Here is a 13,761-nt window from a genome sequence, read left to right on the forward strand (position 1 = left end):
GGAAATAACTTCGTTGTTCCGCAGGGAATTCTAACCTAACTACGGGAGCCTTGTGGCATACATACTATTAAATATGGGCTTTGTTCTAGATGTCTCATTTAGAATTTTGACATACGGTATTAGATTATTAAGAATGTCGAAAATTAATTATGTAGATTCGTCAGGTACTTGGCCGATCTTGAACAAACCCACAAGGGATACTTGTATTTGGACACGGATGTGTAGTTGCTAAATGAGTTTCGAGAAGTAGTATGACGTTATGTCTAATACTTATCCATAACCTTCCTCGAACCCAGACTATACTACCATCTCGTATAAATATAATATTCTATTTTGCCACGGGAAATAGCTAATTTCACTAATAGGCACACAACGCCTTTCCCTAGCGATAAACATCTAGGTACCCGGGATTTAAACAAATTATATAGCGTCGTTTAAGTCTCCGTTACCCTTCTCATTCCCTCCAGATGATAGCTGGCCTAATTTCTCAAGAGGTATGGCGACAGGCTTGCTGCTAGTCTTTTTGCGCTGGGCGGCTTTTATACAGGCTGAGCAAAACAGGAGGAAATGTATAATTCTACGTACAAACTTAGCATTGTAACCAATTGTGAACGGGCAGGAGAAATCGAAAGTTGAACTCACATCAAAAGAGCTAGAAATGCTACGAGGGCCTCCATTGACCGGATGTAGGATTTGCTATAATACTCATAATAGTCGTTACTATCACCATGATAATATTCGTAGTATTCAGGATAAGCATCGCGATCGTCCGAACTGGCGGAGGCGAGCGCCCACGACAAGACGTACGCCGTCAGACCAATCCCAACGCAGAAGCCCATCCATAGCAACAGATGTACTGCTGCTTGAGCGCCCGGGTGGATTAGCCGGTGATTTGTTCTTCCCGCGTATGTGGCAGCGAGGTCGATACCGAACCAGAGCAGAGCCGAGCCGGCCTGCGGGGCCGTCCAGATAACAATGTAACTTTGGATATCGGGATCGACGGCGAGCGCAATCGAGACGCCCAGCACGATGGCGCAGGATGTTATAGATAAAGCGACTAGGACAGTCTTATTCGCTGGCCATTCCCGGCCGATAAACCCAACTGAAGAGCATTGCTGAGGCTGATATAGTCTAAGATCTGGCTGGTATTGAGATTGAAGCTGATCTGAGGTTGTTTTTCCCATCGTGATATTAGTAGGTAGTTTTAAACCCAAAGTCCTCCTAAACTATATGACAAGCTATTCGTTTCGCTACATGGCCAATCGAGGCAACGATGTAAAACGACCAAATGAGAAAATAGTGTTAAGGTATGAATGTTGCTAAGACCTCATTACCATCGCAATATGCTTTCAGCCCCCATCCTTTGTACTATGTACGTACATATAACGTACATGCAACATCTGGGTAGATGCTTAACTAATGTATGCTTAACTTATATTTACGCTAGCTCAAGATTACGCAATAGATGTCCTGTTTCTTAATGTTTGAATGGCTACATAATACGATGCCAAGAATAAGAAGGCCGCGCTAGTTAAAGACCTTTTTACCTTTAGCTAATGTTCCCCAGGTCTTTAAAGATTGGAGCTTGGAGCTTAGAGCTTAGAGCTTACATAGATACCTTCCTGTTAGAATTCAGCTATCAGCTAGCCCGTGTGATTCTGACATTATACTCAACGAAATTATATCTCAAAACTTGCTATTCCAACTCCCGAAAATCATATCCTATGTCGTACAAACCGCCATAGCTCAACTCCCCCGTCGCGGACGACAGACACCGACCGGTCTTCGCGCGTTCAAAGGCCCGAAACAGGAAGTCCATTCAAGAACTGTGGCGTGTGGGGGTTAGCAAATCATCAGACTTTGTCGCTTGATATACGTATCGCCGAAGGAGTAGATGTCGCTTTAAGAGGGTAAATTTCCCGAAGGATGGTACCAAAGTAACAACAAATTGATATCGTTCTTAAATCGAATATCTTCGAGCGAGTTTGGCCATCATCTTGACGCCGTCGGTCTTAACGAACTAGACGTCCACGCGGCCAGACTGCCAGGCGGGAGACTTGATTACGCGTTATTGATCTTGGACGTTTTTACCATTACAAATATCGTCCGGGCCATGTAGCCGCGGCTACGAATACTCGGCTCAACCGTATCCCGATGAAGGTTAACGTATAATACTCCGCCTTCTCCTCGCGCTCGAATTCTACAAACCCAGCCCGTTAACCAATCGTTTGTTCATATTCACGGTATAGTCTTATTTAAATTCTAGACGAGAGCTGTGATTTTATACTTTATCTAGTATACAGCATACATAGAATATTTATATATCATATCATCATGGATTTCAGTCAGTGGGGTAATCCCAGCAAAGAATGGCTCGCCTTCGCAGCGGCAAACCCGGCGCTTCTGGCACGGAGCGACGACCATCTGCCGCCGTTGGTTTTGCAGCAGAAGACGAATCATGCGCGTACCACAATCGCCAAGACCCTCGTCGCTACCACAGGTCTCGGTAATCTTGTGACCACAGAGGATTACGTCGTATCGACTCGGGATGGAAAATCTATCACCGTGCGGAGTTATCGGCCAATCTTGTTAGGATCAAAGCCGCTTCCCGGCTATGTGTTTTTCCACGGCGGCGGTTACTTCTTCGGCGCGTTGGACACGGAGCTCTTCAACTGCTCATGGCTGGCGCACGCATTGTCCATGACCGTCGTCCATGTCTGCTATCGTCACACGCCGCATGTGAGCGGGTTGACACCGTGGCACGACGCCCTCGACGGCTTTGAGTGGGTGGCTACGCATACGGAGAAGCTCGGCGTCGACCCGTCCCGTATCGTCGTAGGCGGCATCTCCGCAGGCGGATCGCTCACGGCGTGCGTAGTGCAGAACGAGGTGCGGCGGGCACGCGAAACCGGCGCGCCTTGCCGTGTCCACGGCCAGGTCTTAGGCATTCCAAACTTGGTCAACATCAACGCGTTTCCTTACCACCTCTTCGCTGACAAGGAGAAGACATCTCCTGAGCAGTGCGCGGATGCTGCCGTCATCCCGAGGCAGCGTATGAAATTATTCATGGATATGCTGGGCAGCGAGGTCGATCCATCTGACCCGACCTGGAGTCCGGCGCTGATCGACGAAGAGGACTTGCGAGGCACGCCGCACACGGCTGTTTTAGTTGCCGGCTGGGACCCAATCCGAGACGAAGGGTTGTGGTACGCGCAAAAGTTGAAGAATGCCGGGTAAGAAACGTTCCTATCTCCTTACGAACGGCAATTTTTCGTTTTCCTCCATGTTGACCCTCAACCTCTCTTAGTGTCCGGACAAAAGTCCATATCTTCCCGGGTCTCCCTCACGCTTTCTACGCCTTTGTGGGGTTGCCCTCGCACAAGCACTGGAACGAAATCATGCTCGATTCCTTGCGCTGGGCGGCGGCTGAGGAAGACGGATGGATCGTCGAGGAGCCTCCTGTGATGTCGCCGCTCATGGAAAAGGCCTTGTCGATCGGGGCCCCGGTAGACCCGACAACTCCCGGTGCTACTCCTGCAGATATGGCAAAGTCGGGAAACCTTCTTCGAGGAGAATAATCGAGGAGAATAATGTTTCCTCGAGGAAAATGATACTTCCTCGAGGTTCCTCGGGGATGATACGTACCTAATTAGTAGGCTAGGTGGATATAAATGCGGTGCTTCTATTAATCGGCCAATGCCATTATAAAGGATATAGTATCAGAATCCAAATCTAAAGAAACTTTGAACTAAGAGTACTCTGGTCGTGAATTATCTCGTACAACGTAAACAGGGTATCTCGAATCGAAACATAGGGGGATGATAAATTTCACATTGTCGTTCATATTATAGTATGTCGATCCCAATGCATCCAACACAAATAATAATATGTTCATGCTGAGGTTCCGTCTCACGAGGTATAGTTGGCCTCGTAATATCTTTAAGCAACAGCCCAGTTCCTTAGAGTTATTATAAGACCTAGAAAATAAAATACGGCAGTGCGGTATCACCGAGCTCAGGCTTATTGACAAACGGCCAGACTGATTCTCATGTAGATACAGACAACCTCGGAACTAAGGCTAACAAAACTTCCCTAAAGCTCAGTGGTACGAAGACGGCCCAGTTAGAGTCATATTTTGCCTTCTTCTAGTGGGATATGTTGGTTTTGCCCCGTCGTAAAGTGTTGTACGAACGATATCTAGTAGTTACTAGGCCTCCATCTCCACGATCTCCACGCACTCAGCCCAACAACCTTCTAGATACTTGCCCAATTCTTTTAATTATCGTGTACTAGGTATATACCTTTTACTCGCGTATAAGTATGTACCTAATGTATATGATAAATACTTAGGCTGGGTACCTAAGTATATCAGAGTACTTTCCTCTCCATGCACACCTTCCAAGCTTCCTTTCCTTTCCTTGCAATACCACAACACTTTGGTAAACTGCAAACATACCAAAACCAGTTGCAGATCAAACTCGGCTACCACAGCAAAATGACAAGTTTTGTTGTGTTCTGAGTAGGTCTTGACATCATGGCGGCTCTCTCGCGAGCGACCTCCCTCCTCGTCAACAAGTCATTTCATGGGCGACACCCTCAGAGGCTATGTCGCGTCGAATCATGGTAGGTATCTTTTGCTAAGCCTATAATGGCCTTATATGAACTAATGATAACATTTAGTGTTCTCGCCTTGTTGGGATTTGATGGAGGTCATCCGTATGGTCAGGCCATCTACCAAGACGTGTCCATTCGAAGCCATCCGGCGTTGACGGGCACCAAACCTCCCCAGCAGATGCAATCGCGTAAGTTGGCAGCTTCTCATATTGATATCTAACGATTTACCTTATTAATGGAATATGTTCTCCAGCAATTGTTACATCTTTGGCAAGCATATCGATGACAAGCCCGCGCCTCACCGTTCCCGCCGCGTACGACACGATCTCGTTACGACTAGGCAACACCAGCACACCCCGTGGTTTCTTGGTCCTTAAGGCAAAAGCTTCTCCTCTTGCCTCATCCTCATATTCAGATGCTTCAGACGTCGACAGCACGTCACAAACCCCGATAATCAAACACAAAAAGACATTCGCAGGCAGCCGCTACAAGACGCACCCCGATATCGTGTATGGCCATAAATGCCTGCGTAGCAGCATAGACGACTTCTTCGTCTACGTGCTCAACGTTCTTACGTGCGGCTTCCAGCCTGCATTGACATATCTCGGCGGCGTTCTCCTGACAATCAGCTTGAGCACGATACTTTTCGTGTTATGGATAATGTTCTTTCCTTAGGTTTATAGCTTCTGCCAATAAAAGCACTGCCTACCTCTATGGATGGTCTTATTCCGACTCGGATAGTCCTTTTTATCAGTCTTCGTATCTGAACAAAGGCAAGTAGTGATATACTTGCGGAATGCAATAAAGTAGTCTACTGTAACTAGACGATCAAGACGAAACCTTCCGTAGAATGCTCATGTTTACCACGTTGATCCTGTAATGAATTCGCCGATCAATGCTGCCCAAGTACTGGCCTAAACCACCAGTCCATCTAGCAATTCTACGGTGAAGATTCACTCGTCAAACTTTGAAGCAGAGGATTATGATAATTGTCAAGTTCAAGGGCATAAAAAGATGATTCGTCTTGACTGGGAAATACTGGGAACGGCCTTGTTCCAACTAACACGGACCTTGGGTCGACCCGTTCTTAGACTCGGTATCATATTAATGACTGCTAGAATTTCTAATATTCCCAATATGAAATCAGCCGATTAAACCTATGGGACGACCAAGTAGCCTCCAAAGCTCTAGAGTACGTATTTGACATAGGATCATCTTAGGTGCTATAAGCATCGTGTCAAGGTCAAGTCAAGCAGATGATATTAGTTGGTATTAAAACAAAGGCCAGCTCCGGGCACTTGGGGTATATACATCATGCGCAATAGTAATCGATATTATACAGCAAAACAAAGCCTTCTCCCGACTTTATATCAGTCCCGGAAATCCGATCCAATCATAGGTGAATTAACACGGGCGGTTTACTCGTCGTCGAGTATTCGACTCGCTATTTGGCCGAAAATAGGAACTTCGAATCTGTTAAACATCAGTATACGTCCCGACTGGAAAACATCGAGAGGGCTAAGTTCCTACCGATCTAACGTGTCCGCATCCCGATATGCGCGCAGGGCTAGCCACCCCATCAGGCCCAGATCCGCAAGGAATATGACCCAGCTTAGGAATTTCGACCACGAGAAGATTAGATGCACGATGAAAATGACGGTGAATAGCAGACTAGACTGCCACGCGTGGAACCTAGGAAATATATTAGCACGCAAAGTAACTAAAGGTCCGCACGGAATTTAGTCGATCCTGCTAGACAGCCTCGAACCATGTCGTCCTCTTAGCAAATCTACTTTGCTAGACACAACTAAGCTAATGAATAAACTCACCTAACAAAGTCGCTCTTCCGCTCCACTATCAGCAATATTATTGCGCCTAGAGGCGGCAGCGCAAGATACGCTAGGCAAGCCTCATAATCCAACCGTATGCCGAGGCTAGTGTCGAACTCGCTCACGTACGCCCCGGTCTCAGGCGCGTACCCGCTACCGACGCCAGCTCCGGGAAGAGAGGACTGCCACGAACGTTGAGGTTGCGGATGTTGCAAAGGCGGCGGGGACGAAAAGCCGCGCTGCTGCTGCTGCTGCTGCTGCTGCGAAGGGGAGAAAGGCCGACGTTTATCAAAGGAGGCGCGCGGCGACGCGGCGTTGGACCGAGGAGGGGAGAAGGGTCGGCTGTTTTCGGGGGGAGAGGATTGGTAGGGAGCGAAATCCATCGCGGTAGGTTTTGTCGGGGGTGTTTCGATATATAAGAAGAATTGTAGTGGGGAGTAGTAGTAGACGGAATGGCTGGCTTTTGAATATCTAGGTAAGTGGAATACTTGAATGTTGAAATGACGTTGGGTGGGTTATATTTAGATGTATAATATTGGATGTACATACCTAATGGAATGTTGATCGAGGTCACCCAAGATTCCAAGACGCCGGAACGCAATACGCAATGCGACTTGCAGCAGATCTTATTAAGTTTAGGCCCTGGCCAAACGTGTAACAGGGGCACAGGTACCTGCCTAAGGAGATAGAACACCGAAGGATAGGATGCGATATGCATTTATGCGGGATATATGCAATTAATTCTGATATTCACATTTCTAAAAGTACTGGGACGACTACCTAGGCATAATATAATGGACAAACCGTATAAGGTATTTTACTGAGTTAATACAGAGTGGAATCCCCTTTTAATATACGTAAATCCTCATTTTGACAACTAACCTATTCATGGCATGTAGTCTAAGGACGTATACAACTAAATAGAGAACATCGTCATCTTGAAGCGATAGGATACTTTATAAATACCTAGACACCGAAAGCCAGCATACGATAAATATACAGTAGCGCAATACCACATGCCCGATTGATACTCTATTCGGTCGCCTCTTCCTTCTTAGTACCCCCATTGGCCTCCTCTTCAAGCTGCGTCCTTCTGCCCTCCAGCGCAAGCCACAATCCCTTACCATGCCCTTCCAACGCCGTCGTAAGACCCAGCCCGGCGCTATGGAGCATGGCGACAAGCTGCGCCCTCAGAGAATCGACGCCGCCCTCGATGCCGCCGACCCATCTGACACCCTCGTGATCGAATACCCGATCCTCTATACGGCCGCCCACCAACAGTAACTTCTGCAGCCCGCTCTGCGCCGTAGCATCGTAGTATCCCGGGTTCTTCTTTCGCGAGGGCGCGGGGAACGCCGGAGGTGAAGGTGCTAATACTGATAGCACGGCCGCGAGGTGAGCCGGAGACACAGCCGGGAAGATGATGGCGGCGACGGGTCCGACAAGCAGCGGGGCAACCTGAGCATATACCGAAGACTCGTCGACGGCGGCGGCGGCCTGGTTGATGGCCTCGTACGCCGTGGAGGACAGGTCGTGCGTGTAGGCATTCGGCTTGGACTTCTGCGCGTCGGCGTCGAAGAACTCGACTACTTTAAAAGCGATGTTAAAGATACGCGTGCGAAGGACCTGCAGCTCGATGCTCGATGAGATATCCACAGGTGGTGTACTGCTGCTATCGCCGGGCTCGGCGGCGGGTGTTGGAACCTTAGCAAGGGCCGCGCGCAGCTCTCGCCGGATAGCAGCCCATTCTACCCCGGTGAGGTTGCTATGTTGGAAGAATAGGATTAGGGGTGCCGAACGGAGTAGAGCCGTGTAAGATCTGAGCAGTTGTGATTTCCGCTGGTCGGGTCGTCGTGCGCTCGGAGGCTGCGTGGGCGGGATATAATTATCGGGAAGTCTTAAGGCCCCGACGGGCATAGGAGAAGCGGAGGCGCTCGCGTAGCATCTAGATGTGCCCCTCGATTTTTGTAGTAAGATAACCGTAGGCTTTTGACAAGTTGTCGTCCTTTGAATCGCTCGACTGACACTGCTCCGCGCCGAGCAATTGATTCGTGGCGGCATCTCTTATGACGGCTTAGAGGGTTCTCGTACGTGTTAACAGTTTTAACAGCCGCGATGACGTTGCCGTATCGTCGGGTGCGGTGCCGCCTTTTTTGTATGATTTTGCCCCGAATTGAAGATTGGCGAGAGCTTCAAAAATTGGTCCAATTGAATTCAAAAGGCGTTAGCGGCCTATAGTTGCACTAAAAAACTAAGATAGGTACCTACCTAGGTACCTAGCACTATGAGGTGTATTACCTAAGCGGTAGATCGCCGCCAAGGGTCCCGCCGGAAGAGTCCCGCTATGGCGCATACTGTATAAATAGAACGGCTCAATAGGTATTGTACATATTTCGCGGGGTAGGTACAATACTATTCCGTGTTAAACTTATCAAAACTTATCAACTCGCAAACAACTTTGAGTCACAAGCAAAGGAACTTTGGTTCTGCAACTCAATTCGGCCTCTAACTCTTTTCTGTGTTCTCTGTGTTTCTATACGTAGGTACGTACATAATCCTTAGAGTTACAGGTCGTTATTTCAATTGAGAGGTAATAATTAGTCCATCTTATAACAAACGTACCCCTCCAAGCATAAGAGAGTCCAAGCTTAGACAAGGATCACCGAATAGCTTCAAGATCGATAACGCTATGGCTGAGCAAGATCAAACTTTCGTGGATATCCGACCGCTGCTTCAGCGCCTATGGCCCGATCCAGCTAAAGAGAATGTGACTGCTAAAGAAATTGCCGATGCCCTCGCTCTCATCTTCACCAACCAGCTTAGTCCCGTCCAGACCGGCTCGCTGCTGACGGCCCTGCACTTCACCGGCTGGGACCGCCGTGCCGATGTCCTCGCCGAGGCCTCCGCAGCCATGCGCCGCCACGCTGCCAAGATCGATTCTGATGCTCTTTACAAAGTTATTGACAAACGGCGGCGACCTGAGGGCAAGTATAATGGCGGACTGGTAAGTCTTTTTCTGTTTCCGAACGACTGCGACTGTTATAGCAAATATTAGTTGAGCCGCCAAAATCTAATGAACAGATATAGTGTGACATAGTTGGCACGGGCGGTGACTCTCACAATACCTTCAACATATCAACCACATCTTCTATCCTCGCCTCCTCTCTCCTTCTATTAGCCAAACACGGAAACCGTGCTTCGACGTCTAAATCCGGATCTGCCGACTTACTTATGAATATGCAACCATTGCCCGCGCAGCTAAGCCGCATAACCCCTTCTACCATTACCGACGTATACGCGCGCACCAACTATGCTTTCCTGTTCGCTCCTGTTTTCCACCCGGGCATGAAGCACGTCGCGTCCGTACGCAAAGAACTCGGCTGGCGTACCATTTTTAATCTCCTCGGGCCCTTAAGCAATCCCTTTGGCGACGCTATCGAAGCCCGTATGTTGGGTGTTGCCCGCGATGACTTGGGCCCCGTGTTTGCAGAGGCTCTACGTATTTCCGGTGCCAAGAAGGGCCTCGTCGTATGCGGCAAAGAGCAGCTGGACGAGGTGTCGTGCGCAGGGCCCACGCTATGCTGGCAGTTGATAGAACATGCCAGCGGGACCATAGATATTGAACACTTTACATTAGAGCCGGCCGATTTTGGGCTAAGCACGCACCCGCTGAGTACCGTGTCTCCCGGTCGCGAGCCGCACGAGAATGCCGAAATCCTGCGGCGCCTGTTAAACAACGAACTGCCACCTAACGACCCGATCCTCGAGTTTGTGTTAATCAACACAGCTGCGTTCCTGGTCGCTGCAGGGATCTGCGAGGCGGACGAAAGCGCTATGGGATCGGGTGACGACGGGAAGGTTATTAGAGAACGCGGGCCGGGAGGCGGTCGTTGGAAGGAGGGTGTACGCCGCGCACGATGGACTATAGAGAGTGGCGAGGCGTGGAAGCAGTGGTCTGCTTTTGCTGAGGTTACGAACAGTCTACCCGCTTAAGATTCGTGCTGTTTCTTATTAGAGACGCTGGTTTTTATTTCTTTTCTCTATTTTAAGTTGCGATACTAGAGAAACAACGGGGGAATCATAGGTATATGCTAGCTGTAAGCTGTAATTAATGTCTACGACGGGACGGGTGTGAAATCGGGAAAGGATAGAAAAGGTCATCACATTAGCTTGGCACGGGAAAAGGTATAGATGAGGGGAATTTAATTCAAGAAGGATAGGTACCTATCACCAATATAAGTTCCTTTGAATGCCAGTGGCATTTACTGATAAGAGACAGAAGTACATCATTGACGACGGCTGTTCTATAAGGGGTGAGATCGGTCATATATCAGTATGCATAAACCCGTCTATCACATCAAGTAAACCAGACTAAAGACACGGCAAGGTAATAAATACCTGGGTATGAGAAGGGGATTCTGCCAATTGATAGAGGCTACTTGTTGAGCAGATGGCGGCCCTAATACATACAAAACCGCCGTCAACATATCTAGGGTCAGATCTTGCGATCCTGAGACGCAATAAAACCATGCGAATAATTACTCTTTTCTCAACTCCGGAACAATGCTTTTTGCGATATTATCGCTTTTAGGCACCCCTACCTCGCCCTCGCCCTCGCCCTCGCCCTCGACCTCGACCCCTGCCGCCGCCGCCTCCTCTTTTGCTGCCTCTACCCCGATTTACCTGAGCATCTCGTAGCTCAGATAATGGCTGCTCTCTAGTTTCCTACCTCGACAGCACGCCGCGGACGCTTCCCTTGACCGTGGTATTACCCTCGATAATCCTCTCGCCGATGCCCGTGTCGGCTCCGCTGCCAACCTCGAGCCACCGTTTGAGTAGGTCGTTGCTCTCCTTGGGTTTGACGCTATCGTCGCGTGTGCCGATCGTTATGTGCGGTATCTTATTGACGCAAGTCCACTTCTCCTCTTCGTCGATAATGCGCACAACTATAGCCATGATACGGTCGTCGTATACGACGCGCTCCAGCTGGATATTGCACTCCCCTAGTTTCCCGTCCTGGCTCTGGCTTCTCGCATGCAGCGTTGTATACCTCTTCCATAATTCTGGGTGCTCCTTAGCTGCTACGCGGTGCATCAGCGTTACGTGGAAGAGCGCCTGGACGCGGCGGGTCTGCTGTAATTGTCTGTAGAATCGTTGCGTCTGCGCATCTGCGCCCTTAAAGGCAGACTCGAGAGCCACATTGATATCTCGAGCGGGCACAGAGATAGACATATACTCTAGCGGTTTCTCCTTCCGAGGTTGCGGCTGCTGAAGCTGCTTCTTATCTTGCTTTTTACTTCGGTCCGGGATGACATGCCTCAGATCGGGCTTATAGTTCTCGATAGCAGCCTTGACGGCTTCGTCTATTTCTTCGTCGGTGGGCACTTTAGTAACCAACGACGGAAATTTCCGATGAAGCTCCCTGACGACCGTCTCTACGTTAGCACGGCTGTCCTGGGTAGGGTCTAGATCGATGATGAAATCGAATCCGTCGTCGGGACTACGATCGGGATCGCAAGGCTGAAATCTTTGTATAAAATTATCCATGATCCCGATAACCTTAGCTTCGTCCGAAGCGGCCCGGATGGTCTGGTGGTTGTCTCCTCGCTTCAGCACTCGCTCCCTGGTTACTCTTCGGGTCTCGTCGATGTCTCCGTGGGTAAAATTCAGAGCAACGAGCCTCGCTTCTCTGTGTTGCAGTTTGATGTCCTTGATAATCTGTTCTCGCTCCCGGCGTTCCGAGTTGTTCCGATCTGCCACGACGACGGGGTGCTGGGTGAGAAGCGACAAGACGGATTTTACCATCTGTACAGGTCTCTGCTTGCCTTGTATGTTGTCGTTTTGTATGATACCCCAGCCAAACAGGTGCGTTAGGGCAATACCAACAGTAGTCTTGCCGCAGCCGATAGTGGCGATGGGGACTAGGACGACATCGCGGGAGACGGATCCCGACTCGTCGTTTCCGAATTCGTTTTCGATATTAGCAGCTTCCGAGCCCTTCATATGCTTGTACGCCAAGAAATCGTCGCGAAGGGCAATGATCCCGTGGTTCTGATTGTAGGCCTTGGCCAGCTTAGGGTCCGAAGCAAGTCTCTTGCGCGCGTATAAGAGGTATTCTTCGGTAATCTTGACGTGCTTCTTGAACTTCGGAGGCTTGCCGGCGATTAGGGCCTTTGTGCATTCTCGCCACTGCCTGTATAACAGATATGGCTCCTCAAACTTGTATTTGAAAAACCAGTCCGAGTATGGAACCTCGTCGGGCTTGGGGGACATTTTGCAACGAATGACAAACCCCTCGACGTCCCGGCCTTCATGCGCTCCCGACTTGGCAACTCCTTCTAAAAATGATTTGACAGAGTTGACATCGTCGAAAGTCTCGAGGCTAACTTTGCGAAATCCCCATTCGTCGGCGAACTGCTGGACTAGAGCGCCAGAATATGTCGCGAAGTCGGGAACATTGACGTTGATTCCGTGAAGGTAGAGGCCGGCCTTTTCGGGGCCGTAGGCGAGAATGTGCTCTTCAAACTCGTCGTCGCAAAGCTCAGCCACGGCGGTCACGTTTCTTCGCCTCAGTTCTTGGGCGAATTCTTCTCTAGTCTTGCCGATGGTGGCGAGCTGCTTGTCCACCCATCGCTCTCCAGCGCTGGAATGGCTTACTTCGACGTCGCTGCGATCCCCGGTAGAATGTTTGCTGCAGATCAGAAGGGTCCCGTCTTCGAGACCGCTGATGAAAATAATGCAGCCGTTTTCCTTTAGGGTTAACTCGTATGGGCCTTGGGTTTTCGTTAGGATATTTTCCCACTTCGTTTCCCAGACCTCGCCGACGTTGAAGAACTTGTCATAACCTCTGACTGCAATCTCATAATCTCCTCGGCGGTTCTTCGTTGTGAAGAGACCCCTGGCATAAGTAGGCAGATTTCGTTTCTTGTAGTCCCAGTCGTGCATGCGCCAAGAGTCGACGGTGATGCCATCACGAGAACCCTTAACTTCGTACGTAGTCTTTTTTGCCTTGATACCAGCATTGGTCTTGTTGCTTAGACCGCGAATTAGAGTTGATACCTCCTGGGGATTTTGGTCACGATATGGTACTTTGGGGGTCTCCATGGTTGTTGATTGGGTTGATTGGGTTGACTGCTGATGAGTGGTAGATGATGATTCCAGTTTGGGTATTCCGCTAAAACGAGCCGTGCGCCCAACAAGAGCAAAGGTTGGTTGTACCCTATGAAACTCTGGACGTAGAGTAAATCGTGGTAGCGACTTTGTAGAAGTACAGATAAGTCGAGATATGTTGCGATGGCGTCTCATTGGCCAGCAAGCC

General features: G+C 49.3%; 7 protein-coding genes across 7 annotated transcripts; 3 read left to right on the plus strand and 4 right to left on the minus strand.

Annotated features, from left to right (window-relative positions):
* Positions 1 to 326: 326 nt before the first annotated feature.
* On the minus strand, positions 327 to 1,396 carry F4813DRAFT_183020 (uncharacterized protein). The gene is made up of 2 exons (XM_049239337.1): positions 643 to 1,396; positions 327 to 577 (listed from the first exon to the last, which is right to left on the minus strand). Exons 1-2 carry the CDS (start codon positions 1,182 to 1,184, stop codon positions 421 to 423), a joined length of 699 nt encoding a protein of 232 aa, XP_049097120.1. The 5' UTR covers positions 1,185 to 1,396; the 3' UTR covers positions 327 to 420.
* A 644-nt stretch (positions 1,397 to 2,040) lies between these two features.
* F4813DRAFT_183002 (alpha/beta-hydrolase) lies at positions 2,041 to 3,663 on the plus strand. The gene is made up of 2 exons (XM_049239336.1): positions 2,041 to 3,233; positions 3,308 to 3,663. The coding sequence occupies exons 1-2, from the start codon at positions 2,335 to 2,337 to the stop codon at positions 3,576 to 3,578; spliced, it is 1,170 nt and encodes a 389-aa protein (XP_049097121.1). The 5' UTR covers positions 2,041 to 2,334; the 3' UTR covers positions 3,579 to 3,663.
* A 782-nt stretch (positions 3,664 to 4,445) lies between these two features.
* Positions 4,446 to 5,325, plus strand: F4813DRAFT_367944 (uncharacterized protein). Its single transcript, XM_049244233.1, has 3 exons — positions 4,446 to 4,623; positions 4,681 to 4,802; positions 4,868 to 5,325. Exons 1-3 carry the CDS (start codon positions 4,535 to 4,537, stop codon positions 5,287 to 5,289), a joined length of 633 nt encoding a protein of 210 aa, XP_049097122.1. The 5' UTR covers positions 4,446 to 4,534; the 3' UTR covers positions 5,290 to 5,325.
* Positions 5,326 to 5,862: 537 nt separating this feature from the next.
* Positions 5,863 to 7,142, minus strand: F4813DRAFT_367945 (uncharacterized protein). The gene is made up of 4 exons (XM_049244234.1): positions 6,993 to 7,142; positions 6,444 to 6,903; positions 6,145 to 6,306; positions 5,863 to 6,087 (listed from the first exon to the last, which is right to left on the minus strand). The coding sequence occupies exons 2-4, from the start codon at positions 6,824 to 6,826 to the stop codon at positions 6,033 to 6,035; spliced, it is 600 nt and encodes a 199-aa protein (XP_049097123.1). The 5' UTR covers positions 6,827 to 6,903; positions 6,993 to 7,142; the 3' UTR covers positions 5,863 to 6,032.
* F4813DRAFT_367952 (uncharacterized protein) lies at positions 7,128 to 8,636 on the minus strand. Its single transcript, XM_049244235.1, has one exon. The coding sequence runs from the start codon at positions 8,502 to 8,504 to the stop codon at positions 7,476 to 7,478; it is 1,029 nt and encodes a 342-aa protein (XP_049097124.1). The 5' UTR covers positions 8,505 to 8,636; the 3' UTR covers positions 7,128 to 7,475.
* Positions 8,637 to 8,731: 95 nt separating this feature from the next.
* On the plus strand, positions 8,732 to 11,072 carry F4813DRAFT_367955 (anthranilate phosphoribosyltransferase). The gene is made up of 4 exons (XM_049244236.1): positions 8,732 to 9,033; positions 9,114 to 9,447; positions 9,531 to 10,663; positions 10,723 to 11,072. The coding sequence occupies exons 2-3, from the start codon at positions 9,133 to 9,135 to the stop codon at positions 10,434 to 10,436; spliced, it is 1,221 nt and encodes a 406-aa protein (XP_049097125.1). The 5' UTR covers positions 8,732 to 9,033; positions 9,114 to 9,132; the 3' UTR covers positions 10,437 to 10,663; positions 10,723 to 11,072.
* A 96-nt stretch (positions 11,073 to 11,168) lies between these two features.
* On the minus strand, positions 11,169 to 13,547 carry F4813DRAFT_391876 (tRNA ligase; the record flags this gene model as incomplete). The annotated part of the gene is made up of 1 exon (XM_049247223.1): positions 11,169 to 13,547. The coding sequence occupies one exon, from the start codon at positions 13,545 to 13,547 to the stop codon at positions 11,169 to 11,171; it is 2,379 nt and encodes a 792-aa protein (XP_049097126.1).
* Positions 13,548 to 13,761: the final 214 nt, after the last annotated feature.

Source organism: Daldinia decipiens, assembly GCF_022478715.1.
Source record: "Daldinia decipiens strain CBS 113046 unplaced genomic scaffold F4813scaffold_31, whole genome shotgun sequence".
Classification (NCBI taxonomy): domain Eukaryota; kingdom Fungi; phylum Ascomycota; class Sordariomycetes; order Xylariales; family Hypoxylaceae; genus Daldinia; species Daldinia decipiens.